Source organism: Mandrillus leucophaeus, unplaced genomic scaffold (genome assembly GCF_000951045.1).
Source record: "Mandrillus leucophaeus isolate KB7577 unplaced genomic scaffold, Mleu.le_1.0 Scaffold979, whole genome shotgun sequence".
In the NCBI taxonomy this organism is placed as follows: domain Eukaryota; kingdom Metazoa; phylum Chordata; class Mammalia; order Primates; family Cercopithecidae; genus Mandrillus; species Mandrillus leucophaeus.
The window spans coordinates 292,193-316,223 of record NW_012110685.1 but is presented as its reverse complement, the minus strand read 5'-3'; the positions used below and the strand labels follow the sequence as shown (position 1 = coordinate 316,223).

At 46.0% G+C, this 24,031-nt stretch overlaps 1 protein-coding gene across 5 annotated transcripts in view; it reads left to right on the top strand.

Moving 5' to 3' along the window:
* NTM (neurotrimin) overlaps nucleotides 1-23,951 on the top strand; it is a 718,324-nt gene extending 694,373 nt beyond the window's left edge. For 2 of the 5 annotated variants that reach the window (XM_011970822.1, XM_011970821.1), the window contains 5 exons: nucleotides 1,850-1,984; nucleotides 4,294-4,414; nucleotides 8,739-8,890; nucleotides 17,288-17,320; nucleotides 22,162-23,951. In XM_011970822.1, coding sequence (XP_011826212.1) covers nucleotides 1,850-1,984; nucleotides 4,294-4,414; nucleotides 8,739-8,890; nucleotides 17,288-17,320; nucleotides 22,162-22,262 — 542 coding nt within the window. In that variant the 3' untranslated portion in view covers nucleotides 22,263-23,951. Of the gene's footprint in view, nucleotides 1-1,849; nucleotides 1,985-4,293; nucleotides 4,415-8,738; nucleotides 8,891-11,890; nucleotides 11,927-17,287; nucleotides 17,321-22,161 lie in introns of all 5 variants that reach the window. The other 3 variants (XM_011970825.1, XM_011970824.1, XM_011970820.1) reach the window with 2 other exon arrangements.
* The last annotated feature ends 80 nt before the right edge of the window (nucleotides 23,952-24,031 follow it).

Below are 24,031 nucleotides of genomic sequence, written 5' to 3'. Positions count from 1 at the left end.
TGGGATAATGTTTGTCGTCTTCATATCCTGGTCTTTTTGGCCATGTTTTCTACTTATGAACAGGTTCCTTCTTTGTCTTGTGAATTTAATATCTCTTTCTTGTTTGTTGTAATGGACATAGGCTGTTCTTTTCCTCTTCTCTATGTATCAGAGGCAAGAAACCTTCTGTACATACATAGTGTAGTTTGCATATGGCATGAAGATGTATGAAGTGCGGCCCCAGGTGGGCCTACTGCTGGGCAGTGGCACAGACTTATCACGGCCAAAGAGTGCTGATCGAACGGAACAAGGCAGTGGCCCTTCTTCACAAGACCATGGTCTTGCTGTTGTTGCTGTTGTTACTGTTATTGTGGTTATCTTGACAAAACAGTGACTTCCACACTGTCATGGAACACATACAATCATCCCTTACATATCACACACATCATCCCTTGTTGTATTGGTTTTTTACAGCTACTGTTTTCGTGCTCTGGGCCAGCAGAAACATGTGGCATTACAGAAGGGTTTTATGACCTGGAGAGAAATGTTCCTTTGTTCCCTTTCTTGGGCCACTCATGTTAATACAGTTCTACACCCCTTGAAGCTGTACCTCCAGCCAGATTATAGGATTAATAGCTAAATCAACAGGTGGGCAGCACACGAGAGTTTCAGAGTGCTTTCATATGTGTCTGTGTGTGAGTGTGTACATATATAGGCATGTTCGTGTGTTAGTCTAAATAGCCCTGTGACCCTGTGAGGTATTAGGATTGTATGTATATTACATTTGGGAAAATACTTCTCAATTGCTAGGGACAGTCTTAACTTATGCCTGTTGTCTGGTAATAATCATTAATTACTAGCACCTCTTTTCCTTTTAAAGGTATCCAGGTTTAGGATGTTGTCATTGTAATTACCCTCATTTAAGAGAAAAGGGAGGATAACTTGGGATGTAAGCTCTAACTTTTGTTTTTCATTGTCTTTTGGCAAAGAAGCTAAGGCTCGGGTGCCTCTGGGAGAGAACTTTGAAATCTCCTCTCGCCTTAAATATCTTGGTCTTTCAATAACTGAGTGTTCATGGCCAGACGTCAGGCACAGAGTCTAGTGTGTGAAGGGTTGTTATTATTACTTATAATTTTTCACTAAAGACAATAAGTCCTGCGATGATGAGGGGACTGAGTGGATTCGCAGCCGTGTCACCTGATGAATTTCTGACATGCTTACAGTTAGGCATCAAGCGCGGAGTCCCATTGCTGATCTGTCTTTAGGATCTTGTACCTAGGAGCTCTAGCAGATCAAAGTTGAGCACGTTGATTTCTGCCTATCCAATTAATTGTCTGAGTCAAAAAACAGAAAGTTAAATTTATTATGTTAGCGTTTCTGCTGCCTTTGTGGTGTGTGGGTGTGTGTGTGTGTGTGTGTGTGTGTAGCTGCTGGTGTGGCATTTTTAATTAATTTATGCTCAAGGATGTAGTCATAAACTTTATATTCAAGGCTCAGTCTAAGTGATACCTTGAGATCAGAAAGAGTTAAGGTGCCTAACTTAGATCCCAGAGCACGACTGCTTGGTAAGATACAGGCAGCGTAAATGTCAAAATTATTAATCACTTATCAGGACCAGTAATTCTCCAGGCACTGTGCTTAGTTCACTTAGGAACACAAACAATTCAGCTGTTCCACTGGGGAGCCAAGGAAAAGTTGGTGGTGCGGAGGTGTAGAAGAGATGGAGGAGGGATCCTCAAAATTCCTCAAAATCTGAACTTACAAGTGGCGAATTATCTGCAGACATAACCATTTTATACTTTGTTTTCTAAGTTAATATATTTGGTCTTTTTTTCCTTGTATTTCACCAACGTTACTGGTTTTTCCACAGCGGTTGGCTTTGTGAGTGAAGACGAATACTTGGAAATTCAGGGCATCACCCGGGAGCAGTCAGGGGACTACGAGTGCAGCGCCTCCAATGACGTGGCCGCGCCCGTGGTACGGAGAGTAAAGGTCACGGTGAACTGTAAGTGTTCTCACCACCACCCACCCTGCACGTGTGTGAGGCTGGTCTGTTGTCACAGCCACCACCCAGAGCCCATTGGCACACCCAGCTACTGACTTAGGGAGGGAAGAATGCAGCACCACCTTCCATATTCTGCTTTCAGGAGCAACCATTTCTGACTCTAGTTCTTGACACCTCAAGGTGTCACGGTGTCACATTAAAAGAAAAAGTAGCTGAAAGTAACTGAATGTAATGCCAAACTTGACTTGCATGGCTGGGAGATCATTAAATGGCATTCAACTCATAAGTTTTTAAACAAGTCTTCAAATCCAAAATTTTGCCATAATTTACTCACACAATACAGTTGTGCTGGCGCCTCTCACTGTCTAGACCAGACATCTCCATAATGGGACAAGAAACCATGTGCTAGAGTGTATGAAGGAAGTTTAGAACTTCCATTTGTGGTTCGTCTATTGTATCTCATTATTTTACACTTATAGATGTGCATGGTATACATACAAATAGCTATGATATAGATCTTAGAGGATGTAACAATAAATTTGCTTGTTACTAACAAAGATACAGAATCCAAGAAGTTTGAAATGCCCTGTGTGGACCCCTCATTTCCTTTCTCAGCCTTCCAGATTCTCTCTGACATCAATCCTACTTGAATTTCCTACCTCCTTTCACTCTTTTCCCTCTGGGTTCCTCATTATGTACCTTGACTTAGCTCCCTACAACATTCTGGAAGTTTTCTCTGCTGTGCACATTCCAGGAAGACTTAGGAAGAAATAGAACTCAATAACTAAATCGGGAAATGAGATGACTTTTCCCTTCAAAACTTGGGTGGGGTGGAGTTAAAAGAAGGATACTGTAGCTAGGAGAATATCCAATCTTTAAGATTTAGGTTTCTGTTACAATGTGAACACAGGCAATATAAAGCAGTTTAAGAAGCAAGGCAATAGGTATAAAAATGCTGTCATTTTAAAAATTATATCACAAGTTTCTACAAAGGGACTTAAGAGGATTTGCAGTTTATAAAGATGAACTTAAAACATAAAGAAACAGAAGCAAAGAAAAAATATGCTTAGGAAAGTGAGTGAAAGCTAGGAAAACCTCAGCACATGAAATATTACCACAAGATCGCTCAGTGCAGGTGCAGAATTTGGCTTAGCCTTGCTAAAGCAAAGAGAGAAACATCACCTGCTTTAAAATTTATGTTGTCCATAAGATAAAAGCAAATTAGTTGCTTGGGAGAAACACTGCTTTCCCTGGTATTGAGACCCTAGAGAAAATTCTCTTCAGGATCTCCACAAATAGAGCACTTTGAGAGAGAGTCAGCAACATCATGTACAATATTTCTGCATTAAATAGAATAGCCAGTTTATTGTGGCTGTTTTTCATAGTGCCCTGTAATATAAACTGTTAGAATGTGAAGGGTAGTTTGGGAAAGACTTCAGATGAATGCAGACCAAGTGCATACATAGGCCTAGTGTGGTCACCTGCTCTGACTTGATTCAGGGATCTGTTTTAGAATACCAAGAATGACTCATCTGTATATCCTTCAGGCAATTCTCCTTGAATATTATTTCTTGCAACTGAGCTTTTGATGGGAATTGAATAGTTCGAGGTTATATACTTTTGGCAAGAACCTGGTGTGCAGAAATTCTAGAAGGCTGATTAAAGGAGTTGACTGTCAACCCTTGGAGTGTAGGGTTGATGGGCTGGCATCATCCTATGAAAGTTAAAAAGTTTAAACAGAAAAAATGCTTGAGTACATGGTCATTTCAACTCTGTACAGAGGAGAACAAAAGCAACACATGAAAGGAAGACCCAGCTTTTTCTTAGAGCAGCATCAAAAATATTTTTATTCTCTGGTACAATTTGTGTAGCAATTTTACTGTCTAAGTAAGCAGAGCCAGGACAGAGAATGAGAAACAAAATCAACAAAGGAAGCAGCCTTCTTCATTCTAAAATGCATTTTAAAATGATGTAGGTCAGGTGCAGTGCCCTGTAATCCCAGCACTTTTGGAGGCCGAGGCAAGCAGATCACCTGAAGTCAGGAGTTGGAGACCAGCCTGGCCAATACCGTGAAACCCCGTCTCTACTAAAAATACAAAAATTAGCCGGGCATGGTGCCATGCACCTGTAATCCCAACTACTTGGGAAGCTGATGCAGGAGAATCGCTTGAACCCGGGAGACGGAAACTGCAGTGAGCCAAGATCATGCCACTTGCATTCCAGCCTGGGCTACAAGTGCGAGACTCCATCTCAAAAAACAAAACAAAACAAAACAAAACAAAAGGCTGTGAGACATCTTCTTTCTGCAGATCCACCATACATTTCAGAAGCCAAGGGTACGGGTGTCCCCGTGGGACAAAAGGGGACACTGCAGTGTGAAGCCTCAGCAGTCCCCTCAGCAGAATTCCAGTGGTACAAGGATGACAAAAGGTAAAGCTTCCTTCTTTCCTATCCCACCCCCACCCCCATCTCCAGAAGAAACTTTTCCAGGGTCCTGATTCCAGATGGTTGCAAACGAACTCTATAAAATCCTCTTCTGAACTTCTCCTCTCTATAGGGGGTAAATGTGCAAAGAAGTCTTTTCTTAACATTAATGGATTTCAGCTACGTTTTTAATGTCATCATGCAGAATTATCACCGGCCAACCAACAGATCTGAAAGGTAACTGTTTTTAGGAAAGCAAAATCGCAAAGGAAAGGCCACCAGGAGCATTGTAAGGCCTGTGAATTTTTTATAGGCCAAGAACATAATGTGTTCTGCCTGAAGCTATTTTTACCACATTCTCAGGCTTGCGTGAAGGAGTTAGGAAGGCTCACGGGGCCCTGGGAGTGGCTAATAAGTTAGCTGCAGCTAGCAGGTCTCCCCTCCTGTTCCAGACACTATCAGTAGCGTTGTATAAGAGTCCATGACCCAATTTAGCCCTCCCTTTGTGCCCAAGTTGTTCTTTTACTGTAGGAGAAAAGAGAAGGGACTATTCCCTTCCTTCCCATTGTCACGGCCGTCGTGGGGATATTTGTTGTGAGTCACTGAAGATGATCATTTTGAGGTGTTATCAAATGGCATATCAGTGCAGGGATCAGTAGCTCCGTACAGCCAGGCACCATAGCAATTTCTGTTATCAAAGAGCCATTTTAAGGTGGATGAACAATGGAAAATGGGCAAGAGCTGCCTGTGTTCAGAACATTTTCATTTAAAAAGAGGTGGTGGTATAGGGATGCAAGAGAGTCCTGAGGTGTATGTGGGGTGGAGTAAGAGCAAGGAGTGAGGGAGGCCGGGAAGCTGAGAAGGAAAAACAATGAAGAGGGCATTCTGAGAAGGGGAGCAGCATGAGAAACCGCAGGCCAGGAGCGAGTGAACGGCTGCCCACACCGTGTGCACATCTTCGGCCGGCCTTGGCTTTCTTTCCTTATGAGGTCGGTCAGACACCAAAAGCGCTTTCTAGTCTCTAGATCGAAAATTGAATTCTGGTTAGAACCATGTCAGTCAGTTGTAAGATTCACTGTGTCTTATCATAATCCTCCCAAATGAAAAGCATTGTTTTGTTTTTTTAAAAAAAGAAAAAATTTAAGGACACATTCTGGCAGCTTCTAGTGAGGTGTATTATATTCATCTAGCCCATTTTACAGATGAAAGAACTAAGACACAAAGAGGAAAAACAAACTCACAAAGAAAAACAAGAAATAAGCTAGCTTTCCCCTTCTTCCAAGAAAGAAGAATCAAGCAGAATGGAGTGTGTTTTTCTGATGAATATGGTAACCTTACTCAGAAATTCTCTTTCACTTATCCATTCCCTCTTTGACCTTCTTATTGTACTAAGAAGTAAACTGAGGCATAAAAATTAATTATTGAACCAAACCAAACCAAAAACCTATTGAGCTATGGGGTCAGTTTCCAAATCTTCAGTTGTCTAGGTCTTAGTGAAAAGTCATCAGCAGCGCTCTATTATTCCAGTTCTTTATTGGAGAAAAACAGAAAAAAAAATATTTAGGGGAAAGCAAAATCTTGGAGGAAAGTAAAGCAAAAGTGGCCAGTGGCGAGTAAAAGGATGAGAGCGCTCTCCTCTGTGCAGCATCTGTGGTCACAATAGAGACAGCTCTCCCTGCCACCGTTTACCCAGGAGGAGAGAGTGGGCTGGCAGGGCCAGGGATGGTCTTCAGAGGCCCCTGGCTCAGGCAGCTTTGTTTCTGTCTTTCAGTTCTTCTGACGGCCTTTCCTTTTCTCCCCTTTCCATTTAGTTTAGTCAGTTTTCCCTTTGCTGCACATGTATGCATTTATTTCCAGTGTGCTGGCATGAGACAGGGCTGTCTTTCCTCCTGGCACCCAGCTCTGCTGCAGCATCCCTGCCTCTGAGGTCCTGATCACAGCCCATTGGGTCTGCCAGGCAGGTCTCCCAAGGCATATTGTGTCTGCCCTGGGGGAAGGCCAGCTCTAGCCCATCTCCCATTTTCAGTGAGATGAGCAGACTTCCAAGGCAGATTAAAGGAAACTGTGTGGTGAGAACAGGCAGTTTTCTCAAGAGTTAGGTGAGAAGTCTTTTGGCCACATGCTAGAATGACTCAGCTGCATGCTATTGTGTGTGTTATCCAACAAAGGAAGAGGAAATGCTATACCTACGGAAGGCCACCCATCCAACAGGGGCATTGGCCAATGAAAAGCCCACCGCTTTCGTAAGAAACGGAGGCCTGGGAGCAGTGCGGGATGGAGGGGATGTATACCTGCACAGAGAAGGAAAGTGTGTCCTCCCAGGAGCTGCAAAGCCTGCAAAGTGCTGCTGGCCCCCTGTGCTGTTTTTAGCTAAAGACATTTCAGAGCTGTCAAGCAGGAACCTACTTCAGTTAAGTCTCTCCAGTTAACTGCAGAGCTGAAATCTCATTCACAGTTTGGTTGTGATGGGAAAGCTTCCTCCCCATGGTGGAGGAATGGTGTCAAAATGGCCAGTGGGATCAATCAGCCTGACTTGCTCACGGAATCCTCCTGGTGAGTGGCATGGACAGCACCCCCTAGAGGATCAATGTGTACATAACAAGCTGGAAATGTAAAAGTGGCCTCTGGCTGCGCAGCCGGATGCCTCATTCCATTTGGACAGTGCTAGCATTTTAATGAAGTTGTGGACTCAGGCCAGTTCATTGCCCCTAGCTTTTGGAGAGGAAGGCTCCCAGAGGAACATCTACATAATGAAAAGCAAGGCAAGTCTGTCCAACCTATCTTCTGACTTCCCTGGAGGCAGATGTTGGGTGAGAACTCCAGCCAGAACCTGCCTCTGTTTTCTGATCAAGGTTACTGTAAGTTGCAGGAGTGGAGAAAATTATTCTGTAATCCCACAGAGACAGGTCTTCAGAAAAAGCAGCTGCCCTCTATGCCAAAACGTGCTGTGACCCAGGGATGGGCAAGAGTCATCTATGTCTAACTCCATAGAAATACATTATACTGATACCATTGTGCGGTCCGCAAAGCATTTCCTCATCATTGTCTCAGTGCTTTACTTTCTCTTTCTGCCTTGAGTACTGTTTTTTTAGTAGCATCCATTTGCCCCAAAGCATATCCCCTGAATCTGTTCCAGTATGCTCCCACTACGACATTGTCTGCTTGCTATAAGTTGTGCTCCAGCCCGGCCCTAAACAAGAAACTTAGCTTTGTGTCCATATTCCCTGAGACCCTTCTTCAAGAAGGGATTTTTGCCTCAAGAGTGTTCATCTTTCCCATAGCACAGAATCAGCTTCAGGGCAAGGATTACAAATTGTTTCAGGGAAAGTAAAAGGTTGGCTTAAAGTTCATTCTAAGAAATAAACATTTCAGAATCTTGCAAAGGAGGGTAGGTGGTGTCCATGATTGCCATAGGAATTGCTGTTAACAACCTCCTGAGAAGGAGGATACGTGCCTACTGACTCCAACAGCAGCTTTCTCCTTACCCTTTTATCTGCCCGGTAATAGAATCCATGGTTCTAATAAGCATACCTCACTTCCCCCAACTAGCTCCCTGTGGCATTTCTTTAGTGGCCCCGAGACCAATGCAATCCTCATGGCTTACTGGGCTGCCATTGTGGAGGTCAGGGAGACTGTCCTGGCTCCAAAGGGACATATTCTTAGGAACCTCTAATCCCTCCAGACTAATCCTCTGTAATAGTCTGGGCAGATCACTCCTCCCAAGCCCTTCAGAGTCCCCTGATGAGAAAATGATGATTTTTCTCCTCTTCATAGCCAAAAAATTAAGTATTATCTATACAATGCCTCTGGTGCTTCAGGAGAAATTCGATTACCAGGTACTTGAAAAACATTCCTCTTTCAAATTCCTCAGGTGGCTCTTCTCTCAGAAGTTTGAGTTTTTCATTGGCATGGTTGTCATCATCGCCATCACCATCTTCGTTATCACCATCATCATCATCAAGTCCACACTTTTGAGCAGCTACTGTGTGAATCGTATTGTTCTGAATGCCACACAGCTGGCGGGGTGTTTGCTGTGGCGTTGCTGTCAGGCCACAAAGCAAGGATGAGAGGCTGGGAAGATCCGATGTTCTAGCAGGAGCGCCCCAGGCACATGTGTGAAAATCAGGAAACACGTGTCACCCACTGTGTGTGAACTACTGCCACCTTATGGTGTGGTCGAGTGGATCAAATAGTGGTTATAATGATGTCAGAAGCGGGGCAAGGAGAGGATCACGAATCCCTGGGCCTACCTTCTTCCTATGAGGACACATAACCATCTTGTTTTCTTCTTCTTTTTTTTTTTTTTTTTTTTGTCTCTCGTTTCTCTCAGACTGATTGAAGGAAAGAAAGGAGTGAAAGTGGAAAACAGACCTTTCCTCTCAAAACTCATCTTCTTCAATGTCTCTGAACATGACTATGGGAATTACACTTGCGTGGCCTCCAACAAGCTGGGCCACACCAATGCCAGCATCATGCTATTTGGTGAGACTGTGCTCGGAGCTGGGCAAGAAGAGGGGAGAGGGTGCAGAGAGCGAGAGCTGGGTGGGAGGGCCCCTTAAGGCCAGGGTCAGAGGTTAGCAGGGTAGCAGTGGACACGGAGAGGGAGAAAAAAAAAGAGAGAGACACAGAAAGAAATGGAGAGAGAGGAAAAGAGAGGGAGACAGAGAGACAGTGAGAGACAGAGATAGAGAGACACAGAGAGGAGGCAGAGAGAGACAGAGACAGAAAGAGAAAGAACAAGAGAGACAGAGACAGACAGTGGACATGTATACAAAGTAGTATATGTATAGTACATGTATAAAAGTAGATCTCAGAAGTGGGAAAAGAAAAACGAAAAAGAATGTTTATGTTTCATTCTATAATGGAAAAGATCCTGAGATGGGAGAAAAAGACTTTGGAATGCCAAAAATGACATTTGATTTTTTTTTTTTTTTTTTTTTCCTCAGTGATGGCTCCTAAACTGACTCTGGGAATCGTAATTGGGTAGAATAGTCAAGAACTCAGAGGGGAACGTTTGCTATTTCAGTCTTTGCTCACTGGCTTAATGTAAAATTTTCCCTTTTCCAAAACTGTTTCCAGTCGCTGGGATGTGAAGGGCCCCGCCTTCATCACGTATCTGGCTACTGTATTGATATCAGAAGCAAGTGAGCGAGCTCCCTTGTAAACTCTGATGCCTGCCCCTGTGAGCAGAGAGCTGTGCAGACGTGAGCCTGCCGTCCTGACGGTGCCACCAGGCAGGGTTCCAGGCCTCTCATGATGAATGCAGATTCTCCCTACAGGCCACAGGATTAAATTCCGGTTGGCTTTTGGGCAAATCCCTTCATACCCCATCAAGTTCTTTGAGCTTGAGATTTTTCAAATCTGTTTCCCCAATCCCTCATGTTAACAAGCACTCTTGAATGTGATGGGGAAGTAAGGGGAGGCATTTGACAGATAATTTGCAAGAACACAAATTCCTTGTATTCTGAGAACTTTGGGATAATCCCACAACCCAGCCACGTGCTTTCGGTGATAGCGTATGTGGCTTGCTCCGAATCACGAGCCCACACTGCTTCACCACAGGATCTCTGCTTGCCCATTACATCCGCCCGCATTCTACCCGGCACAAATAGTAAAGCCAGCTTTATCTGAGAGGGCTGGGAAGGAGAAAGCCGCCCTTGATCCCCGAGCCAGTGGCTCGGAATGGGCAGAGCTGTGATTTGGGTGATTGATGTGTCTGGCATCTCTCACACAGGGATGATAAGTGTCCCTTGCATTTGTCAGGCCTTTTTGCTTTTTTGGCAGGCATCTGTCTGCATGAACAGAGACCAGGATTAGGGAGGAACAGACCCCTCCTTCCCTTGCCTTGCAAATCTAAGGCTCCCCCTCAGTCTCCCATTAACCCCTCCCAAGTCCTGCTCTCCACCCACAGCAGTCCTTGTCCTCACAGGAGTAGCCTTCTGCCCCGGTCCTCCACTTTGACCTACTCTCTCCTGACTTGGTTGTGTGAAATAGTTCAGCCATTGGCTTTATCACGATTGTCTATTTCCCCAGCTTCTTCCCCTTAAGCCATCTCAGGATGAGAATAGGGAGAAGCAGCAAACAGTTCTCCTAAGAGTTGAATAGATGGCATTTATGACAAGGAAAGCAGTGAAGCGTGGGTCATAAATATGCTCTTTTCAGCAGGCACACGTGTAGCAATTACAATGTCTACTTCCCGTGCCCCCCGCCCTATGGGTCTGTCAGCACCTGCCCTGTGCCTCCTTTGGGACGTTTCTACCATTGCCAGCTCTCTGGAGTCCAGGGTTTTCTAAAAAGGACATGAAAAAGTGATAGTATATATTCAAATATGTTTAGAAAGACTGGGTCACACCAAGATGAGTGGGGTACATGTGGGGATGTCCTTTAATGCCAGAAGTCTCGGAACCTTAACATGCTAAATCTCTAGGGGAGAAAAAGTTTGCAGCACGTTTCAATCAGAAACCAATTTAATTTGTTAGCTTCAGTTGAGAGATCATTCATGAGGAGCCCATCGCTGGAAATGCTGCCTGGGTAACATAGTTCTGTGGAGCTCGCAACCCCCATTCCTGTGTGAGATGAGTATTTGCAGCCAATAGTCCAGACGTTGTTGTGGCTCCTAGGTTCATTAATGAGGCTCACTGTCAATGAGGTCTTTTGACAAATATGAATTTATTAGGGAATTTTCCATGTCAGTTTCCATTAAAAGCCAGCAAGCACACTTGGGGCAGGTTGGAAAGCAGCATGTACTTTTTGTGAATACACAAACTTCTTGATGAAGTTTATTCTCCTGTGGCATTACAGAAAGGCAGCAAAATTATCATCATTTTGCCACCAACTTGTGCATAAACTGCACGCTCTCTCCACGTGGCCTAGACATTGAGAAGTGAGGAATTGTGGTGCAAGAGACCGTAGTCCGGCAGTCTGGGGATACTTAAGCCGGATAGGAGCAGGTTAGTCCTTCCCATCACAAGCACCTGGTCTCTAAGGTTACGGGGCTGCAGGGACCTCCGAGAGCTCTGCTCCCGCACTCCTGAATCACGGTGCTCTGGGGCGCTTGATCCTACCATGGTGCCAAGGGCAAAGATTCCTGAACTTGGTGTCCTAAGATAAAACAACAGAGGTGGGGAAGTGGGAAACAAGTCTGACATCTGGAAAGGAACTGCAGTCCTTTGTTATCCAGTCGGTAGCCTGGCTCAGCGTGAGCTAAGAGTGAATCCAACTGCACCAGAAAATGTATGGCGTAACCAGCTCCCTGTCTTCCCAGCCATGGCATTCAATATGGAAACATAAAGCATGTCAGCGTTTCTCTTGCCGCACCTTGTCCTACCGCCTTTGGTTTCTGTCTTCCTTGTTTTTATATATTCCCCCAGAAATGTCTGTGAAAGGCAGTATACAAACTATATATGACAAATATATAGCACTGTATATAATATATGTGTTTGTTCTCATTTTTCTCTCCTGTGTGTCCCTCAACCGATTTAGAACTAAATGAGCCTACGAGCTCAACTTTGTTGCAAGGTCAGTATCTTCCTTGCTTTATGTTTTGTCTCCCCTTCCCTCTATCCCAGAGCCCCCCTTCCCCACTCCCCATCCCCTGCTGTGTATTACCTGTGTCTATAAAGTGTCTTAGAGGATGTGGAAAGCTAGTGAAGGAGGTGATTGGGAACCAGGGAGACCTCAAGCTCTCTTCGCTCTGCTCATCCCTTGCTCACACTCCCCCAGGAGGGCTGGGAGGGGGAAAGAAAGAAAAGTATTGTTAAATTCTCCAAGCCCAGAGATCAGCACAAAGGCAAAGCGTAGAGAGTGAGTCTGGGACCCGTAGGAAGACTAGTTCAACCAACTGAGCAGTTTTTGTGAAAAGGGTCTTATTGATGGTTCCTCAGCAGCAGAATCAGACACCAAGCACACGAGGATTCAGATATTCTGGCAAATGCATCAACTGGCTCACGAGAGTCTCCAAAGGAGGAAGATAGGCATGGCGCCGCATGAGTGGTTGCCAATACACAGCGATGTCTAGTTTAGGGCCTGGCATTTAGTAGTTCTTTGGTCTTGGGCAACTCACTCAGCCTTATTTAGACTCAATTTCCTCTTCTCTACAATACAGTTGATCTGCCTTATCTACCTTACAGAGTTGTTCCAACAGTCAATGGAGAATGCATATTACAAAGGCTTTGAAAACTCTGAGGGGCATGTTGAATCTCCAGACAAGGGCGCCCCTCAGTGGAACGTCACAGGGTGTCCTTCACTCATTTCTCAGCCCCTTCTCCACAGTCCCTTTACATCCTCTTCCACTTACAGCCCTCCCCTGCAAATATCTCCTGCATCTCTTGCCTGTCTTTGCACATCCCTTCCAATTTTCTCACTAACCTAGAGTGAGTGACTCATTAAGACTATGACTAAGCATCCAAGCAAGCAGTGGAATAAAATGTGTGTCACGTGCACTGCTCTCACCCTAAGGACAGTGCTGACCACAGCAGTAGCCTTTCAGGAAGGCAGCTGTGAAGCCAGGGAGGGGAATGCTTCTCCCACCTTCCACCCCAATCCCCTGACCTCCTCTCCCCACCTCACCCCACACCACCCTGTTCATCTCCTCACATTCTGGCCTTGCAAACTGTCATCAGAGGATGGCTGTAGACTTCGGAGGTGGAGGGGTAGATGAAAAGAAATGCATTACATGGGAAGCGCTTGACAGATGAAAAAAAAGTACCTTTATCATGGAAAGAGAGAGGGCTGCATTAGTCACCTTAGTGATGTACAGCACCACAGCGATGAGCCACGAGCAAGAAAATGAGACAAAGAAATAGAAAGGAAAAGTGTCAATAGACTTACTCAGATTCAACCTATGATTCAACTTGTGTTTATTGAACCTCCATGTGAGCGTATTCACAGACATAAAATAGAGAGCAGTAGAAAAGTGGATAACGTACAGTACCAGGGAAGTGAGAGAGCCTGGAGCATGGGCATGCATTGCTATGGCTATGCTTTTGGAAGGACTGAGCTAGTTCTGACAACTGAGATCTTCATTCACAGAGGAAATTGGAGCTTTTGAAACTCAGGTAGGGACTTTTAAAAGAGAGTATTTAACGGAAGGTGTACTCAACTCACAGAGAGAACATCATCCCATATCAAAGTCAACCGCAGGAAAACCAACCAGAAACACAAACGAAGCAAACAGGTTACTGTGCCTGGTCACTGAGCAGGGGACAAGGAGCAAGAGACATTATTTTTGGCCCCATCTGCTGAGACAAAGCTGGGCTGCTCCCTTCTCTCCTGTGAACTGATGACTCTGAGTGGAAAGCTTTCTTTGCCAACTTACTACTCTGATTCTTTGGATGTGCTCGACCCCTCATCTCAGCAACCTTCTTGGGTGTAGGAGAATGGGTCAGCAAAGAAGACTGTAGACATCTAAAACGTTCTGACAGTTGGATTAGTACAGTCTTCAGTAGAGCTGCTGGACTCTTGTACAATGAGAAATAATTTAGAGAAGACAGCCCTTGCACCTGGGCTCATTTACCGCACTCATGTGTTCATTCCCCCGCCTCGTTTGCTAGTCTTCAATACAATAGAGAGCTATGTATTTTCTCGGGAAATACCCTCCAAGTTATACTCACCTTACCTCGGAAATACCAGGAAAGATTTATATGAATGCGTTGATTTCCACTGACAGAGTACACTTGGCTTTAAGAGAAGTTCAAAGCTATTTTGCTAACCAATATCTGGATGGACTAGAAGTATTTTGAGAAGAGAATTTCATTCTTCCTCAGCATTTTCTGCCACCATTGAAGTATTTTTCTGCTTCCCTTTTGCAAACGAAACAGATTGCATGTCACCTCTCCTATTAATATTTGGTGGTGCAGGACTCTCACAGTGATAAATAAGGACTCAAGGATGTTCCACCATCCCTCACTGAACTTCTGCACCGGAAAGTGCACTCAGGCCACAGTGCAAACTCAGCGGCTCTGTGGCTGTTCATTTTCCACCCACTGGCCCTTTGTCTTTTATCTTCTAGGCATTAAGTCAGATTTGATGGTATCAGTGGGCTGGGAAAGGTTGGCTGATTAATGTCTGTAAACCTCACAGTGACCATCAAAGCAATTTATTAAAGAATAGGGGACTAAAGTAAACTCTGTATATCAGAAAGAAACTATTGCAGCAGAAGAGATTATTAGTTCTTCCCTGCAGAGGATTAAAGACAGTTAATTAGGTCAAGTCATCCAGTAGTTAAGCATTTCTATGGTATGTGTGTGTCTAGATAACAGAAAGTACAAAAGAAACAAAAGTCCCTCACCCTCTTGCTAGAAGGTTTGTATATCCATCTTCACATGAAACCAGCCCTCCCCTGCCCATTGGAGCCAGACAACAGCCCTTTGCTTAACTGGACACTCGGATTCAGCCAAATTAGCTTTGCTGGAAAAAATACAACTTTCTGGATTGAGCAAACATTGAATATTGACTTAGAGTTGGGGTGGGAGGGTTCTTTTCACTGTTGTTTTCTTCTTTTTTTTTTTTCCTCTTTCCCCCTTCCCCTTTCCTCTCTCCCTTTCTTCCTTCCTGTCTCCCTCCCTTTCTTCCTCCCTCCCTCCCTCCCTTTCTTTCTTCCTTCCTTCCATCATTCTTCTTTCTTTTCAACATATTTTCCTACCCTCCCTGACCTACTGTTAATATACCATTAACAAAGAGATCAGTTAAGTTTCAGTTAAAGCCTTTGTGTGGAAAATGCATGCTTGACACGCTTGAATTTTCAGGGATTGTTTATGTTCCTGATAGTCAAGATGTTACTCAAAGACGAGCTTATGGCCAGCATTAGCTTTGATGGCTCAAGCAAGGCTCCTGTTTCTGGAAGCGGGACACAACACACGCTGGACAGAGGCATGTCAAGCGTGGCACAGAGGACAGTGCCAGCATGTCGTCTTAGTACCAAAGCAAGGGGGGTGGACTGGAATGAGCATGATGGGTGTAGAGTATATACGAAAATATCCTGGCATTTCCACCTCATTGTGGTGGGGTAGAAGTGGTATCAAAAGGATGCTCTAGTTGATCAGAAGGGTTGAACAGTTGCTACCTGGAAAAGCCCAAGGGTGAGTTCTAGCTAAAGTCTAAGATGAGCGTCAAATTGTTTTTTACCTATGTGGACGCTAAAAAGAGTTGGCCATCTTTCAAGTAGTGTGTGTTGGAGATTCAGATGAAGAGGAAAAAAAAACCCATCTGGATGGAATAATTAAGCTGAAGTTTTTGGGGGGTCTTTGTTTATAGAAAACCTCTCGTATTTCCAGCAGGAACTTGTGCTTTCAATGCATTCTTCTTTCTGATAATCTCAACTGCCAGGTGAAAGCTCTTCCGGGGTCCTTCCTCCAGCACAGTCTGAACCAGCACCCACATCACTCTCTGGATGAGCACCCCCAAACTGCTTGTGGTTTGGGGGTAAAAGTTTTATGACTACTTTATCTCCCGAAGTCTGTCTTCAGTCCATCCTTCCTCCTTCCAGTTATCTTTTTTCTTGGCACAGAGAGGCTCAAAAATCACTGGTACCTAAGACAATTAATGAAAATGGCCCCGCCCCATCCTTAGCTTCTGAACTTGTTTCTGGGGCCCAGCAAGCCCTTCAAAGGGACCGTCCTTGTTAAATGCACAGGCAACATGGCATCGTCACCCCTGGCTTTTCCCTACCATCCTGTTGTACATCAGATATTTTCTCAATCACAAAACTTTTGATGGTAGATGAACCCTTTCCCTCTTTGTACCTTCAGAGTGGCTTCTCAGGGTCGCTAATGCCCACTTAAGAGGGATATCATGTGTCAGGTGATTTTAAAGAATAGATTGAGGGCGTGAATGCACAGGTATGTATTTATCTGACTTTGAGCAAATGTTTTAGTTGCTTTTAGGATGAGTTATATCTAGGTTGTCTTTCTGTATGCGAGGACCTTTGCACAGAGAACATAGACTCCCAAGGTATCACTTTGATGCAAAAAGCTTTAGTGTCATTTTCCATCCTCTCTGTATCCAGGCTGAACAACAAAGAGGGAAGTAAAAGATTAGAGATCATTCCAAATTCAGGCCAAACAAGGCATCTACTATCCACAGAAAAGGTGGAGAGGCTCTGTAGGTTGTTCTGAGAGCTGAAGCCGGTGAAGTGGAGATCTTTCACAGTCTAGGCAGCAGAGAGGGGCCAGGATCCCAGCATTTCTACAGGGAGGTCCTAGCAAGTGCAACTGTAGCAGCACGGGTGTGGGTCATAGCTGCAGGGTGCCCCAGAGAGATGAAGCCCTGTGGAACCCGCTTGGTATTGTCCAACTCTGCAAGAGAAGTCAGATATCAATGGTTTGGGCTCCTCTGGAACATGGAAGCTAACTCACTAGTGTTTCTAAATGCATAGCTAAATGCCAGTCAAACTTTTGCATTTCAAGTACAGCATGAGCACCTACATTCAAATGGTGTAGTATAAATCCATAGGCAGCAATCAACTTTATACGTAAGGCCTATAGGCTTCAACTAATTAGAGGATAGCCTGATGACCAAAGAAAGAAAGTTGTTCTACAAAGGAGATTTGGTTTGGTGCCTCAGGCTCCAAAGGTGCAGCTGTGTCGCCTGCAGACATCTTGGCTCTGCTTCTGTCTGTGGTCCAACCTGACTGTCATTCACATCCTTCTCCAGCAGCCTACACACCTTTTGTGGCAACTGGCTGCCCAAGCAAACCAGAAAACCAGAGGGGGTCATATAGGAGGGCTGGGCAGTGGTCAGGACAGCAAGGGACACGTGCAAGAGGCCCAGGGACACTGCTGCTCCAGGAGCGCCAGCTTCTTCCTGAAATCATCTGAGGGCAAAGTGAGCACCTCCGTCTGCTTTTGACCTTAACGGTGGCTTGTTTTTAATTTCTTTTAGAAGTGAAAACTACAGCCCTGACCCCTTGGAAAGGTTTGTATATTTTTCAGACAGCTGCTGCCTTGGTGGGTGTGGGGTATGTAAAACTCTTCACCTTCCTCCCAGATGCCTTCTTTCCTGAGCTAACTCCAGGAAGCAGCGCAGAGGGAACCCTCCGCTGACCTTGAGCCACCTCCGTGTCAATTTAGATTAACCCTATCCCCAAGGACATCCAATCCTTCCTGGGTAGATCTCACTTGCAGCAGCCTAACTTCTCTTTGCTGGCGGCACTAATGAGCACCTGTCAGTGCCCAGAATAGCTCCATCTCTGGGCTTCTCTGCACCAGACCTGCCTCTTTCCTCACACACGGATGCTCTAATGCAGCGATCTTCTTAGACCTTGGCCCTGCATGCTGCCCTTGCTTGCACCATTCTTTCTATGTCTCTAACTTGGAGCTGGAAGGGGAGTGGCGGCGGGGAGGGGAAGATGGGAGGAAGGGGGAGGTTCTTGGGTGAGTCACTTGGCTACGAATAAAATGCATCTTATTTGAAGCTTTCATTCCTGCCAGATGTTTCCGATGGATAATTGACACTCATCACAGTTCTCTGGGACCCTAACTGTCCTGGTAATTAGTCTCTTTAGGCCTCCGCAGCTCTCTAATGAGATAGAGGCAATAAAGGCATTCACTGTGGAGTGGAGGCGTGGCTGAATGAAGAATGGAGGCCTCATCTGCATGGCCCATGTCACTAGGCAGATGGGCTGAGCTGTCGCTCTGGCCCACACTGGCTTTGAGAGGGCCTTGATCCCAGGGTGCTGTGTTCCACGCCCGCCTGGACCTAAGGTCTTCATCTCATGGAATCCTTCTATATAGCATTCATTCAGTGTGGGATGGCCTGCGGGAGGCAGCCCAGCGGCACGCCTGCGTTTCTCACCTTAACCTGTACCCAGGTGGAGCGGGCCATGCAACCACACTCTCTTCTCTTTCTTCTCTGAAGATGCGTCTCTGAGATACTGGGAAGATGGTTGCATTTGAAGACAGAAGTCAGGGGACTTGGGAAAGTCACTTAAGCTCCCTGAAGTTCAGTTTCCACATGTTAGAAAGGGAGATAATAATTCTCATCTCCTACATGAGTGTCATTAAGGTGTTGTGATAGCTTTCCAAATGCAAGCACTCTATCTGAAATCCTAATTGACATGACTTTGCTTCTATGTAGATAGACACTCAGCCACAGCAATTCTCAGTTACTTGTATTGGATATAGTTAGAAAAGGGGAGTAAAGGTATTTGGAAGAGGAAGTTGAGATAAAGCAGAGGGCAAGGTACGAAAAACGTTTTTGTTTTGCTTTCTTCAAATATAATTTTAAGCAAAAGTAAAATACAACGACAAATAAATGTGGATATGTCAGCATGAGTGGCAACGCCCCCTCCTTCTTTCAACAAACACTGGTTGAATCCCTGCCATGGGCCAATGAGATACAGACTCTGCTCTTAAGGAACTTACTGCACAGAGGACAAAGGAGGAAATACAAATAAGTTAGGCAAAGAGAATTATGACACAGGGTGGTAAGTATTGCACTAGCGGGATGTGCATGGCACTGAGCCAGGCAGGGAAGGCTGCCCGGAAGAGGCGTCTGAAGGCTGGAAGAGGAGCTGGAGTGAAGAATAAGAGTGAAATGGGTGAGGCATATTTCGGACAGAGGGGAGAGTGTGTGAGGGTGGGAAAAAAGACACGCCCCTGTGTGCACACCTGTGGCTATGTGGCAAGGGGCAAGGGCACCGAACTAGGTGTGGCAAGAAGAGACGCCAAGGATGCAGACTGCAGGCACGTCACGAGATGTAGTGCTCCTTCCACTTAGAAGCTGGGCTTGGTGCTAACCTGTTGGCCTCAAATAAATGAGGATCATGATCAATTTGGGGTAGAAACGTCACCCTGGAATTAGCATAAGGAATAAATTCCAGGGGTCAAGACCACAGGTGGCAAGGCTCAACTGGTGAATATTTTTGGGAATTGAAAGATGAGATGGTGCAGACTGTCTCCTTTGAGAGGATGTGTGGAATGCCTCTGCCTCGGGGCTACCCCTGTTTCCTTCTCCTCCTGTCCAGCTTGGTCCAGGTCTGGTGTCCTGGATGAGACAGACAGGTTCCGGAGGTGGCGAGTGCCTGTGCCTGTGGGGTGGGCTGTGCAGACTGGATATGGTCACATAGTCAGTGCCAGCCACTCACCAGCCTGAGATGGAGACGGAGAGCTTCAGAGGGGCCGTTCAGGCTTTTCCCAGATATACTACAAGCAAGAGAATGGCTGGCAGGCACTTGGTGGCCTTTTTCTGTCTTCCATAGGAAGAAGTTTCTAACACAACAGGTGAGGACTCGTCCTTACAAGCTCTCTGTAGTGCTTCCCAGCGTGAAGTAGATCCACGAAAGAACTCTGAGGGGCGTAGCAAGGAGACCAAACACAGGCACCCAGGGAGAGCGCCTGGCATAGCTGCAGGGCCATTGAGATGTGCCACAGGGGGTGTTTGCCCGCTCTCAGTCGTCTCCGAGCTGCAGAGTCCCCAGCCTGGAAACAAGGTTTCAACATTCCCTTACATGGTAACCACGCCAGGCCCCTGCTGGGCTGTGGCATTATCCTCCCTGGAGGCTTCACTGCAAGGAGGGAATGCAGAAGAGAGAAGAGAACCTCAGTGCAGGGAAGGGACACTTGTTTTCCATCTCTTTTACCCAGGGCATCTTCTTAGTCATGGTGAGGGAGCGGGAGACGGGAGGTGGGAGTGTGTGGGAATTGAACGGGAAATGGGTTTCAGAGATGTACATAGGCGTTCAGGAGAGCACAAGGGATGAAAGCGGCAGAGCAGTGTGCTGACAACTGTATATCCTGCCGGGAGTTAAGGACTCCAGTGTGCAGGACACGTATGGAATTGTACTGTGTGATTCATGCGTATGAAGATAGAATGTGACTGCTGACTCCGTTGAGGCAAAGCATGCAACCTGGCTTCCACAAAGGCCTGCTGGGCCACGTGGACTCAGAACCACCCTTGTCATCTCAGAGTCCTCGGCCTCAGGCACAGACAAGGGCCTTGGTGGGAAGAATATTGGAGTTGCCCAGAGGGGAAGGACTTCCGCAGAGCAGAGAAACATAATCTCTCACCCTTGAAGGCATCTGGCGGAGGCTTCTCTCCTTTGATTCCAAAGAATGTGCTGTGTAGATGACAGAGTGAGTGTCTACAAAGAGGGAGTGGAGTGTCTGGTGATTAGATTCTAGAAGACACAACCAGTTAGTGACCGATCCTAAATGACAAGCATTTCTGCTTGTTGAAATGTAAACCGCGGGAGCTTTCCAGGAATGCTCCTTGGTCACCTGTATCCTAGCAGGGATGTCTTTGGTTTTGTGTTTTCTGCTTTCTGCAGGGTAGAGAGAATAAGTATTCCCCGGGCTTCTCAGCATGGGGATCTGCACCGCTGAGAAGTTCTGGCATTACGGATGCTGCGGATCAGGCACCAGGGAAACGTGAGGTTGATGACCTGTTGCATTTCAATCTCGCGGCTACCTATTTAGCCACTGCCCCCAAATTAGGGATTTATCCCCAAAGGCCAAGATATAAAATCGTAAGGGCGCTGGCTTCAAGCCAAGAGTTCTAGACTTGATGGAATAATCCCAAATGGAGTCGAGAAGCCTGTTTTGATTTTGATTTGCTTTAGCCAGAAATGTCTCCAACGCTGAGCATCCAAGTCAGGCGGGCAGGTTCTGGCTTTGTTCCTTATTCCCTAACCCAGGAGGACGTGGACTTAGTGAGGCCACCAGCTTTAAACACCTCTATGAAATTCAGTGCAACGGAGTGTGCCAGAGCAGGTCCAGTCTGAGAAGGTGGCCTGGTTCCTCGGGTACCTAATTCATCAGGGCATCCAACCGTATGTACTCTACAGAAATCAGAGCGCCACTGGTCATGGGGTTTCTTGGCCACAAGGGCCAAGGTAGCCAGAAAACGTATGTTTCAGAACAATAGGGAAGCTGCTGGGGAACTGTACTGCCTTGCAGTTCTCCTGCCTCCTGTGTTTGTGTCTCCATCTCAAAGAGTATCTGTTTGTAGGCCATGTCAGTGTATGCCTCCTAGGGAAAGGTGCCCCCTACCACCCCACCAAAGGACATACACTGGGGCAAGTTCTGCATCCCAGTGTCCTCATTAATCTCCAGTTACATCCACATGCACAGGAAGGCTTCCTGTTCCTTTCTTTGACTCACCTCCATCCATGTGGGCTGGCTTTGGCCTTGCAGGCATGTGATCCTTGAGCTGCATCTGCTCTTACCCCATCCAGATGGGGAAGAGGTCAGGTGCTCCAGGTGGAACCCTGGTGCTCTGCCCGGGGCAGAGTGATTGGCAGGATGGCCTCTGTGCCCAAGGCAGCAGAAGCAGCAGGCAGACAGATTGTTTTGTCCAACAGGTTCTTTTCTGAGCCACAGGCCAAGCAGCTGGAGGGTAGGTGAGTGTTTCAGGCAGGCGGGGCTCAGAAGTGGATGGGTGATGAGGCACTCAGTACAGTAGTCTGACTTTGTTAAAGCTCTGTGTAGGATATTAATGAATCTGCCACCTTCTTCTTGAATTTGAGCCTGAGCCATGGCCTTTGCATGTTATGACACAGTAAGGAAGAAGGCCCAGGATGCTTTAACCTGAGCCTCATGTTCTCCTTGCAGGGGAAGGCTTCCTGTTATATAGTGTGTGTGTCTGGGGGATGTGAGCCATAGAACGTTCACTTCTCAAGCTGGGGCTGGAACACCACGTGTTTCACTTAGAGGGACGCCTCACCAGGGGCAAGGCCGAATGACAGCAGACCAGGCAACCACCGGGCTTTCCTTGCATTTTCTCCCAGCCCACTCACAGCGAGTATGTTCTCTCCACAGGCCCGGGCGCTGTCAGCGAGGTGAGCAACGGCACGTCGAGGAGGGCAGGCTGCGTCTGGCTGCTGCCTCTTCTGGTCTTGCACCTGCTCCTCAAATTTTGATGTGAGTGCCACTTCCCCACCCGGGAAAGGCTGCCGCCACCACCACCACCAACACAACAGCACTGGCAACACCGACAGCAACCAATCAGATATTTACAAATGAAATTAGAAGAAACACAGCCTCATGGGACAGAAATTTGAGGGAGGGGAACAAAGAATACTTTGGGGGGAAAAAGTTTTCAGAAAGAAATGGAAAATCGCCTTGCAGATATTTAGGTACAACGGAGTTTTCTTTCTTTTCCCAAACGGGAAGAACGCAGCACACCTGGCTTGGACCCACTGCAAGCTGCATCGTGTGACCTCTCTGGTGCCAGTGTGGGCAAGGGCTCAGTCGCTTTGCCCACAGAGTGCCCCCACGTGGAACATTCTGGAGCTGGCCATCCCAAATTCAATCCGTCCATAGAGACGAACAGAGTGAGACCTTCCGGCCCAAGCGTGGCGCTGTGGGCACTTTGGTAGACTGTGCCACCACGGTGTGTGTTGTGAAACATGAAATAAAAAGAGAAAGAAAGAAAAAGGAAACAAAGTAAGACCGTCCGACAGCAACAACAATCCCACAAACAACAGTCACAAAAGATACCGTTAAACTTTTTTTTTTTTTTTTTTTTTTAATCATTTTACTACATGGACATCATGGATAACAAGGGATTCTGATTCATTATTAATTTTATTAATTATATTTTCTGATATGAGTCTAGAACTTAGTGCAAAAACAAGACAAAACTAAAAAAATACAACTGAAAAGGGTGAAGAGAAGTATGTTTGTTAAACAGTAAAAATGAATAGTATACTTCTAAACTAGGTTTACAACTGGTGGACCAGACACCAGGCACTAATCGCCTGGTGAGGATTTGGCATATCCACCAAAAAATACATCCGATTTAACCAACATCTCCACCAGCGCTACAGATTCCTCCCGACTGTGGCATCTCATGCAGACAATACTATGCTCTCTACACACTGTTTAGAAATGGAAAGGTGATCTGCACTGTATCTTGGGTTTGTTGGCTATGCTTCTTTTGATGACATATATTATACAGTATATATATACATATATTTTTTTTGTTAGAGTTCTAGCCATTTTATTTCTCCGCAGGGTCCTTTCTCAGACATTACTGCATGCTGTATATGGCGTTAGCTGTGTGTTGATCTTCTAAAAGATGATAGAGTTTACTGGTAATTGTGTAATCAGCTCCTGCCTTTTTATTTTCTTGGGTTATTTACATGTCAGAGACATTTATAAAAAGTGAAAAGATAAAAAAAAATCCGACTAATACCAGGCGCAGCATCTTTCCAGGTGTGGCTCTGCGCGTCGGCCACCCCAGGTGGCCCCGCTTTCTCCATCCTGCTCTGTGGCATTAACCGACAGCAAGCAACTGAACAAGCAGAACCGTCAGTACCCACTTGCTTTAGCCCATTATGGGAATCTCTGATGCCTTCGTGACCACTGGAGAGTTTAATCCTCTTGGTTTATTTTATTTAATTTCCCACCTTTGTGTGAGTGTGTATGAAAGAGAAAAAAAAATGCAATTTTTAGGTAATCTTTTTTTTCCCTGCCCTGAAAGTCTGGGAACCAGAGAGTCCTCGGGGAGGGGTCCTGGATGTGATGAGGGAAAGTGGGATTGGGGGATCCGGGAGGGTGGGGTTGTCTCTGACTTGACATTAAAAAGTGTTCCATGTCCCTCTTCACCTGGTGTGGTACCTCATTCTACAGCGGGGCGGGGTCACAGCCTGCCTGGTGTGGTACCTCATTCTACAGCGGGGCGGGG